This window comes from Poecilia formosa, unplaced genomic scaffold (assembly GCF_000485575.1).
Source record: "Poecilia formosa unplaced genomic scaffold, Poecilia_formosa-5.1.2 Scaffold143, whole genome shotgun sequence".
NCBI lineage: Eukaryota > Metazoa > Chordata > Actinopteri > Cyprinodontiformes > Poeciliidae > Poecilia > Poecilia formosa.
This window is the reverse complement of record NW_006800082.1, coordinates 1,305,820-1,315,693: the sequence shown is the minus strand read 5'-3', so window position 1 is coordinate 1,315,693 and position 9,874 is coordinate 1,305,820. Positions and strand designations below refer to the sequence as shown.

General features: G+C 37.5%; 2 protein-coding genes across 7 annotated transcripts in view; one reads left to right on the top strand and one right to left on the bottom strand.

The window, feature by feature from the left end:
* Positions 1 to 347: 347 nt before the first annotated feature.
* Positions 348 to 2,875, bottom strand: alkbh4 (alkB homolog 4, lysine demthylase). 2 transcript variants are annotated; one of them, XM_007562987.2, is made up of 3 exons: positions 2,719 to 2,875; positions 1,538 to 1,735; positions 348 to 1,452 (listed from the first exon to the last, which is right to left on the bottom strand). In XM_007562987.2, the coding sequence occupies exons 1-3, from the start codon at positions 2,836 to 2,838 to the stop codon at positions 931 to 933; spliced, it is 840 nt and encodes a 279-aa protein (XP_007563049.1). In that variant the 5' UTR covers positions 2,839 to 2,875; the 3' UTR covers positions 348 to 930. The 2 variants fall into 2 exon arrangements, with proteins under 2 accessions (XP_007563049.1, XP_007563050.1); XM_007562988.2 differs by having other exon boundaries at positions 1,538 to 1,732.
* A 628-nt stretch (positions 2,876 to 3,503) lies between these two features.
* Positions 3,504 to 9,874, top strand: part of lrwd1 (leucine-rich repeats and WD repeat domain containing 1) — a 25,429-nt gene continuing 19,058 nt past the window's right edge. For 3 of the 5 annotated variants that reach the window (XR_001663474.1, XR_001663475.1, XM_016676914.1), the window contains exons 1-10: positions 3,504 to 3,596; positions 4,061 to 4,147; positions 4,726 to 4,960; positions 5,981 to 6,100; positions 6,990 to 7,136; positions 7,205 to 7,297; positions 7,386 to 7,784; positions 8,100 to 8,214; positions 8,317 to 8,414; positions 9,361 to 9,571. Coding sequence is in view for 3 of the 5 variants with exons in the window: in XM_016676914.1 (XP_016532400.1) it covers positions 4,068 to 4,147; positions 4,726 to 4,960; positions 5,981 to 6,100; positions 6,990 to 7,136; positions 7,205 to 7,297; positions 7,386 to 7,784; positions 8,100 to 8,214; positions 8,317 to 8,414; positions 9,361 to 9,571 (1,498 nt within the window). In the remaining 2 variants the exon portion in view is untranslated. The remainder of the gene's footprint in view (positions 3,597 to 4,060; positions 4,148 to 4,725; positions 4,961 to 5,980; positions 6,101 to 6,989; positions 7,137 to 7,204; positions 7,298 to 7,385; positions 7,785 to 8,099; positions 8,215 to 8,316; positions 8,415 to 9,360; positions 9,572 to 9,874) is intronic. The other 2 variants (XM_007562983.2, XM_016676915.1) reach the window with 2 other exon arrangements.

Genomic DNA, 9,874 nt, shown 5'->3' with positions numbered 1-9,874 from the left:
GGAAAACTTGTGTTTAACAATCGGTGTTCTTACTGCAGATCTACTGTCGCCTGTCTGCCAAAAACCTGATCCAGGCAAGGAAACTTCTGTTTACTTTGAGACTCTCTGAAGACTGAAAATCCAATTTATAAAAAAATATAATTGGTTGACTTGTCGGTCATCTTTTCATTAAATTAATTTATTATAAAGTAATTTATTTAATGTACATATTTTATATTTAAATTCCTTGTATGAAAAAGTTAATAAAATATTTAAATTACAAATACACATTTTTATATTTCACTGTGTTATATATCACAATTTATTATGGTATATAGTAAATGTTAAGTAAAATAGATGTTCTTTTATTCTAAGCAACAATTTATTATTAAAAATATCACGTAAAATTCTTGATCACATTATGAATACATAGAAAAAACAAACAAAATATATCACATTACATAATACAAGATCAACGTTTACAAATAAAGTTTGATACTCATCTGATAAAAGTTAATTTATTCTGGTATATAAAAATCTAATGTAAACTATATAATGGTTTATCCTTTTGATGTCTTACAGAAATTAATACAATCACTTCGTTCTCCACTATGAAGATTAAACGTGCACTCTGTCGCCATCTGGTGGAAGTTGTAGAAATAAAACAATTTTGTAGCAATTTGATGGACAGTTTTTCTCCATCACCGTCATCATAAACAAACTGAAAGAAAATACTTTATTTTAAGAACACAGGCGCAAAGATTTGGATAAACTGTTGTGAAAGTTTGAATTAAAAAAAAACCATATAAAACATTGCTTCACAACAGTCTTTGGAATATCAAAGCTGTTTTGCCTTGTTTTGCTAAATGGCTGAGCAAAAGACTACAAGCATTCACTTCAGTCAAGGACACTAAAGACGTGTTGAGTTTTCTCTTTATCGGTCTGATGCGTTTATACAGGAGTTCCTCTGAACGTCAAAGCGATATCAAGCAGTTTGGCTCCCAGCTCCGCCTGCCGCCCTGCAGGCAGGAACTCTGCAGACAGCTCTCTGTAGGTGCTGCAGACTCTGCGCTCCTGAATGTCTTCTCTGTGAATGGCGTGTTTCCATCTGTGCCTCGCCTCCCCGTACAGTGCCACCAAACACCTCCTGGGAAGCCGTACGGCCACGTGGATCCCCCCCACCAGCCCGCGCTCTGGCAGGCCCTCCTCCAGAGACATGGTGAGCACAGTCTCTGAGAGCATGTTGACCGTGACAAGCCTTTCACCCCACAGCCACGAGTCGTCTAGGTGCGAATCGATGGCGGAGCCTCGCTGAGGGTGGTAGTCCAGGTTACACTGCTCCACCGGTTGGAAGCCCTGCAGGTTTGGCTCCTGTTGCATCCGCAGCACCAGTTTCTGGCTCAAACCAGGGAGTCCATTGAAGTTAGCTAGACGCACTTTCTTTTTCTTGAAGTTCACCTTTGGACCATAGTCCTGCAATCATACAACAGTTTGATTGGCTTCATTGACAAATCAACAGTGGTTCATAGATTTGGGGCTAGAAAATGTGGAGTATAACCTGTTTCCTTCGACCAGACTGTGATGGATTCCAAACATCCTGATCCATGGAGCCAATCAGCTCCTTCTCCTCTTCCTCAGATATGAAGTTCTCCCACAGGAAGACACCGGGAAAAGGAAAAGATGCACCTTCTCCATCTCCATCTTTGCAGACAGCGAGTTTTGTTTCAGCATCATAGAGAAAATGGTGCACAGTCTTCTTCCCAAAAAACAAAACAATAAAGTTAAAGCTGTTGTTTTTCCTCCTTTACCAAAGGAAGACTTTAAAATCTTTTTTATTTTTTGGTTTTAAATTAATTCAGTATAGTTACATGAACATTTCTGCCAGTGAGTGCAAAAGTTACAATGCACACATCCCCGTTCACTATTAACTACACATTTATTACTAAAACTATGGTGTAATAGATGTAATAGCAGCGTTTGAAAAGTGAATATTATTTTGTAACAAATAAAAATTCCAAAGACATAGTTAAAACCTTGAACTTTTCTACTAGACTTGTCACAATAACACATTTTGCTACATAATAAATTACCACAGAAGAATAAACGATAATGTTGTTTGGGACCATTTTCAAATAATAATATAATGGTAATGGAATAATAATGTAAGTTCGCTCTCTCAAAGATCAATATACTTTCATTTCTAACGAACATTTAACATTGGAACCTGAAGACATTTTAAATATCCAAAACAAATAAACAAAACAACAGAAACGACAAATAAAATGAGTTAGGAAGTCTCTGAACAAAACTGTCCTTCAGAAAGCGCCACATTGAAGACTTTTGTCAGTCTGGTGGAAAGAAAGAGCAATCCATCAGTCATGCAAATGGGAATTGCCGAGTTTGTTTTAATTTATCATGGGATTAATTGATTGAATTAAATCTATTAAATCTATCTCTCTAAAGAGAGAGCAACTCATCAATCATGCAAATGGAAAATCCCGAGTTTGTTTTAATTCACCATGGGATTAATTGATTGAATTAAATCTATCAGCAACATTCTGTTTGTATTCAGAAAGTGAGACATGCGGGACATTAGTAACATAAAACAGAGACAATGCACACGTTTTAGCACAGTAAACATTTTGATTAAAGACGCAATGTCCTGAGAAGGCTTCCGTAACTTGTTGTCAATATTGTTTATTTATTAGAATAAGCTAAATTATGGTTGATATTTTGTACCTCCGGTTCCCTTGTCTCCGTCTGAGTTTTCCCTTTGAACTTTTCACATACGAGACATCGTCGGATGCCTTTACAGCCGCATGAAGAAACACCATCATTGTTGATATCAGGCGCCATCATTGTGCTAGTGCTTCTTCTTCTTCGTTTATTAGGAACTCACGAGCCACAGCGAAACAGAAGGCGCGCCCCCTACTGAATGTAAAATATTTTAAGAGCTAAATTAAATTAAATTAAATTAAATTAAATTAAATTACCATCCCCCAGAAATTTAGAAGCATAATTAAAACAAAAACAAAAATTCTAGGACTTTAAGAGATTAAGAAATTTAAGATATAAATAAATATAATTAATTCTCAGGTTCAAGGTTTTGACTTAAATCAATTTTACATTAAGAGTTCAGAGAAAGGGGGCAGTTAAAAAGGGAAAAGTATTTTTAAAGATTAAGAGTGACAGGACACACATTTTATTTAATGAACATGGAATTATGAAATTAATTAATCTAATTAATAATTAACAGGAAATCAATCATTGGTAGAATTTTGGATCCCTTGATATTTTGCTATACTAAGTACTTTGAACGAGAAAACTTTGAAAAATTGGGGGTAAATATGAATAACAAATAAGATTTATTTATTTTTTTATTTTTTTACAACAAGAAGCAGAAATAAAACATATTATATTGTATTTATCTAGGTCACACATTTACTGAAATGTAATTTGTCGTGAATGCTTCACATTCCTTGCAGTCAAGATAGAGGGGAAAAAAACATCCCGGGCGTTCTTCGTTCAAGCCACGCCCACCGGATGTAGACGCAGTTTCCCCGGGAAGCTCAGTTCCCGTAGTGGTGCGGAGTGAAACAGAACTTGGGTGAGTTGTTGTAAGTAAATTAATCTATAAATCTTTGGAAGTTATTAAGACATTTGTTATCCTGGAATTTATTTATAAAAGACAGCAGCATGAAGCATAACTACATGTTTTTTTTTGTCGTTATTAAGGTTAAATTAGAAAAGAAACTTAGCAGTTTGCGTTTCCAACGCGGTTAAATTTGGTATTTGTAAAATACTTACCAACCAGGCTTTTAAGTTTAGCCACTGTACTTTTCTGCTCTTATCTGTATTCATCTCAAAGGTAGCGCAATGTTGATGAAAGTGTATTATTACTATTTAATACTGGAATCTTCAGTGAAACATCAAAGCTCTATTGTTGTTTTTTATATATGCATGATCTCTTTAACCGTAGACTAAGCTATTTATACAAATATAAATCTAGAAGCAGGTGCTATGTAAAGCCTGTTCTTTAAATCTGACTGTCTTCATTTCTAAAATCTAACTGTTCCTGCAGATTAACGATGGAGAAAATTACAGAGAAGCTTCTGCTGGAGAAAGGGTCTCCAAAAACCAACAAGTTGGAACAGATCAAAACTCTGAAGTGAGTAACATTTTCAATTTTTGCATGTTCTTATATTAATTTACCACTGTGTCCTCACTTTATCCAGATGTTTAGATAGAAAGTGAAGCTGCACTCAAAGAATCTCAATGTTATTCATTGACTTGCAAACCTACCTTCTGAGTGCAGCAGAGTTTGAAACATGGGAACAGTATTGTTGTATTGTAAATGAGGATGAAACAATCATGGAGGAACAGAGTAAATTAAAGAGCAACTTGCTGATTCTCTACAACTTTATTCCCTCATTTTAGCAGCTTTAATGTTCCTTCAAAACTGTAGCTGTGGAGCATCTTCCCTTTCTATCAGAGACTTCAGTGTATGAATAAACTGCTACATGTGGGGTACCCCAAGGCTTTGTTTTGGGTCCACTTCTTTTATTGAAAGATGTATACACACTTGAAAAACTAACTGGCCTCTACTAAACTCTAAGCGTTGTTTGCATGTACATGTTGAAGAATGTAACTTTAACCAAGTAAAGCAAAAGGGACTTATGCAAGATTGTAGAGTCTATATCTCTGTGGAAACACCAATTTAATCGTATCATTTATTTTTTTTTTCAGTCTGTCTAAGATGGCGCTGAAGCTTGAGGACCTTCCTGTGAAGCTGTTGTCATGCCTGAAGTCGTTGGAGCGTTGGGATCTGTCTGGAAACAGGCTGCAGGAGTTCCCTAGGCGTTTGGAGCTGCCTGCGCTCCGGTACCTGGACCTGAGCGATAACCAGATGGAGGACGTCACCACCCTGGAGTCCCTCAGGGCTCTGGAAGAGCTCAAGATGGATGACAACCTTTATATCACTGTAAGCTTTCTGTCACGTTCAAAGGATTTTCTTTGGTTCTGTAATGTAACTGAAAGGCACATTTAATAAAATACTAGTTACTTCTTTGATGTATTGTTTTTTTACACTGACAGAGCAAGTGTACGCAGAATTAACTTTTAGCTTCTTGCAGATGTTTTCCATTCAGCTCAGTAGTTGCACATCTGGAAGATCAGCGGGTGAGAAGGGGTGTAAATGCAGCTGCTTAACTTTCAGATGGCTCACTGTTTTTACTGATGAGACTTGATTCTTCATCACTTTATCAACCAAAACTCATTTCATAAAAGTTACAAATTATTTAGCACGTCATTGAGAATATTTAGTACTTTATACCCCAGCAAAACATTACTTGAAACTAAGAGAAATATATGGACCGAAATTGAGGCCATAAAATGTGATAAAATGTTTGAAACTGGAAAAAAAGATTTTAAACTGAAATTTAAAAGAAAACCTTGAATCTTAAAAATAGTTTCTAAAATGTTTCTGAGTTTAAATTTCTGTTTTCAGGTCAAACGTTATATTTAAGTTTAAGATTTTTTTATTACTTTTGTTTCAATATTTCAATTTTTTTTTAATTTATTTTCAGTTTCAAAATGTATTCAAAAAACTTTGTTGGTCAGCAGATTTGCCCAGATCTTAGGAAGGATTTTGACCCAGAAACCTTCTAAATCCTTTTATGTGTCTGGGCAGCTCAAAATTTTGTGTGGAGACTGACTGGGCCTCTCCATGAGCATAATTCACTTCCTTAATATATACGCTCAATATGTAATGATAACTGGATGAAAATAAACATTGGTTGTTAATATCATGTTGAAATGGCCGATACTGATATTCATGCAGACACGTTGTGCATCCCTAATTTAGATTTTAATTAACGTTTACGCTGCTGAAGGAAACTACAAATAAACAGTTAGAAATTTGATTTTAAAGGAATAAAATGTGACCTTGTTGTGTGTAAAGTTGGTTAGCTTTGTTTTAATTTTGCTTGCTCTTGTGTTTTAGGTGAGTGATAATTACAAGCTGTTTGTGTTGCTGCCCAATCTGCGGATTTACAACAGCAAGGATGTCACTGCTACTGCCAACCATTTGAGATACGTTTACAGCGACAACCTGAGGACCAGGGTATGAAAATGATGTATTAATGTAGGGAAATATTCATTGGCATAAATGAAACATATTTTTTTCTGTTTTTAAATAATGATGATTTTATTTATTAGACAGAGAAATCTACCACAACCAATCTTATTGTTGCAATTGTCAAGAAGTAATGACATGTTTATGAAACAATAATCATTTGTTTTTGTCAATTTAGTGGTTTTCTATCTGGACATCCACAAGAGCAAAAATCAAACCTGTCATTTTTAAAAACTCACAATGGTGACTGATCAAATTCTAAGCTGTATTTTATTTTTCAAAAACTTTATTCCTAATAATGAACAACAACAAGACACAAAATTGTTTACATAACAACAGAAAATTAGCCTGGGGAAGCATGAATAATTCAAATAATAATGAGAAGGAAATGACAGAGTCACAAAAAGAAAACAATAATTGTACATAATGGGACATATGTACCAAGTAGCTTCATGTAAGATAGTCTTAGACAACAGATTGTCCTTAACCCTCATTTGGGAACAAACACATATATTGTTAAAACTCAAAAGCACCAGAGAAATTGGTGTAATTGCAAAATGAATAATATCTGCCGATGTCATCTTAAACAGCTGTGATTGGTGCAGAGAAAAAGTTTATTTGCATGAAAACAAAGATCTAAAAAAGAGCTGAAGTTTTTCAAAGATATGAAATCATGCTTTATAATTGTAAATGAAAGCTCTTAACTTTTGGCAGTAAAATTCCTCCATAAACAAACCAAACTATGTGGCGATGAGTAGAAGTGAACTGTTGCTAAGGGAGAAAAGCTAACAACTGGCCTACAGCAGTAATCATTGGGCCCATGTGCATCTGCAGTCTGGTTCCTTTTGCACTACGTGCTGCTTTTAACTCTTTTTAGATGATTGCTGTTTGGGAGAGGAGCTTCAGTCTCCCGGATCCCGTCTCTGCTGAGAAACTGTCTTCCCTCGAAAAGAACTTTGTGAGCGCCGCTCGTCAGCAAGTTAAATTTGGCCCCACTTCTGTGGCTGATTTCACCAAATGGAGGGTAAGTTCTGAACGGTTTACACTTTCTGCAGCCATGACGGTCATTTTACCGCATGTTGTGATCTCCAGGTGGAGATTCTGGCTAAGGAGTATCTGCGCTCTCTGGCGGAACCAAAGGAGGACTCGGACGATGAAGCTCACACTGAGAATAACAACGACACCGTAAGAACTGCATTAATGCTCGTTCTTTATCAGATCTAGCTGCTTTAATGCTGCATTTCAAACTTCATACTGGATTTGTTTACCTCAGGATGTATCTGAGGTAACAGACGGACCTGATAAGGAAACAAGTCCTAAGAGGAAACAGACGGATACAGCAGCAGACGCCTCCATCAGCCTGACACCCCGCAAAAAGCTGCGTGCCGACCTCCCTGAATCACCCGCTGAAAGCAGTCCTCGCAAATTCAGCCTCCGCCTCAAACCACTGGCAGGTACCCAGAGCAGGATGAGTCCCCTGAAGCCGAACCGGGGTCCCTCAACCCCCAGCAAGACAGAGACGAAGGCAGAGACGCCCAGGAGGAGCGCCAAGGTCCAACAGGTCAAAGAGGTGGAGAAGAAAGAAAACCTGAGCAGAAAGGAAGCAAAGGCTGCACAGCTGCACAGAAACGCTCATGTGCTGCCCATCATAAAGGCTTGCAGCAAAACAAAGGTAATGTAAGAACAGAGACACTCCACTCTCTGTTTTTTTTTGTTGAACTACAACATAATAAACTACAGGTTTTTCCATAAACTCCGACCAGCTTCCCAGTCCCTTCTGAAAATAGGCATCCCCATATCATGATGCTGCTCCCACCATATCCCACAGTAGGGGGTCAGTGTGGTCAGAGTGACATCTTGGTGCAGATTGCAAAGATAGTTAACCTGTTGATGTTTATTTTATGACAAAGCTAATGTTTTATTGCAGCTTCAAGTGTTTCCTTTGTGTTTGAACGTTTCTGATTTCCGCTCTTTTCTCCGCCTGTAGCCGGTCTCTCTGAAGCCGCTCCATGCTCTGCAGTGCCACAGTAAACAGGACAGCTCAGATGACTTCTCCACCCAGCTGTGGGCCTGCGCCTTCCAGCCGCAGTCAGAGTCCAGTGGTACCTCCTCTTTTTTTTTTCCCCTGATATTTTTCTAGACAAAACAGGGTATAAGAAATATTAAAAATGGAGCGACTGAATTCACTTTTCCTACGTCGACAGCAGGAAGCCGATTGGTGGCAACATGTGGAGGAGACTCGGTTTGTGTGATCGACTGTGAAATGGGGAAGGTGATGAAAAAGTATAAAGTTCCAGGAGAGGTACGTTTAACAAAATAAATAATTTATTTTGTTTGTTTTTTTTTGTAGAAAATGGGTTTTGTTCATTGTAGATCCAAAACTTCCTAAAGAAAACAATTCTGCATATTTGCTGTGTTAAAAGTATGTAATTTTGAAATTCCTTAAGACTTGGTTGAACAACCTTTTCCTCAGTCTTTTCCTCAAAAGCAGGAGTTTTGAAAAAGCTTCTTTAACTTCATTAAAAAAAATTGGTGCAGCAAAGATGGCTTTTCAAAAAAAGGCTCTGGACAGACAAGGTTCTACTTATAAAAACCTGGTTGTAAAAAGACGAATACTTAACACTTTCCATTGACTTAAGAAAATTAAGTCTGTAATCATTCTACTCTCATCAGGGCTGGAGGATATGGCTGAAAATGTACCACTATATAGGTGTTTCGTGTCTGTCAATATCGATAATTATTATTGTTTTAATATCTGAAATACTGCCAAACCTTTCTGTTTTATCCACAGTTTTCATTTCACTCCATTGTTTAGTGTTTTAAGCAGATGTGAGGCACAGTGGCAAAACCTTAAACTGCTGCTGTGCAAGTTATTCAGCAGGTTGTTACTAGGTAACCAAAATTGAGAGGAACTTGAAACTGCTTGTTACCCGCAGGTTGTTGCTAAGTAACCAACGAATGAGTGAGCTAGTTGATATCACCAAACTCACTTAGGTGGCCATGAGAGGTTGAGCGGATAAATCCTTTCCTCTGCCTACATCCCCCACAATGCTGTGTGGTTCTGGATTGGAGTTCAGTGAAATGATTGAATATCCTATCAGACATGTTATCTATGGATATTGATCATGTGTCTATAGCGATAAATATTGTTACTGATGTATTTGTCCAACTCCAACCTGATTAAAAAATTAAAAAAATTGAATAAAAAAACTGTGAATTATCTTCATGCTTGTCGCCCCTGACGACAGGAGTTCTTCTCCCTGGCCTGGACCACTGTGTTGATGTCCAGAGGTATCAGCGCTCCGTCTCAGCCCTGCAGTATCCTCGCCGCCGGCGGAAAGAGAGGACTCGTCAAGCTGATCTACCCCAGGAACAACATAGCGTACGGCGAGTTCAGAGCCAGCCGGAAGTCGCTGTCGGTGCTCCGCTTCAACCACCGGCAGGGAAACTTCCTCTTCAGTGAGTTTTTACTGACCGCATGTCATTTCAGACCAAAAGAGGGTGTTTTTTTTCACCTCCAATCTCACTTTTAGTTAAATTAAATCAGCAGAAGAAAAGGTTTAAATAGGAAAATGACTATCCAGACTGTCTGGGTTCAACATCCAACAAGGTTTTAACATCCACCTCTTCATCATCATTGAGTTAGACTTTTTAATTCCCTAGTTAATTAAAAATTCCGAGGTGAGTTAAAAACGGCTGATATGCGTCTTCTCTGATGTGCATCTCGTGTATTTCTTGCTAATAGTTACAGTAATTCAGTAC

Coding starts and splice junctions, on each gene's coding strand:
- alkbh4 (XM_007562987.2), bottom strand. CDS start 2,838: ATGATGGCGCCTGATATCAACAATGATGGTGTTTCTTCATGCGGCTGT. Junction 1,736..2,718: donor CGGAGACAAGGGAACCGGAG/GTACAAAATATC, acceptor TTTTTTGGGAAG/AAGACTGTGCACCATTTTCT. Junction 1,453..1,537: donor AGTCTGGTCGAAGGAAACAG/GTTATACTCCAC, acceptor GTATGATTGCAG/GACTATGGTCCAAAGGTGAA.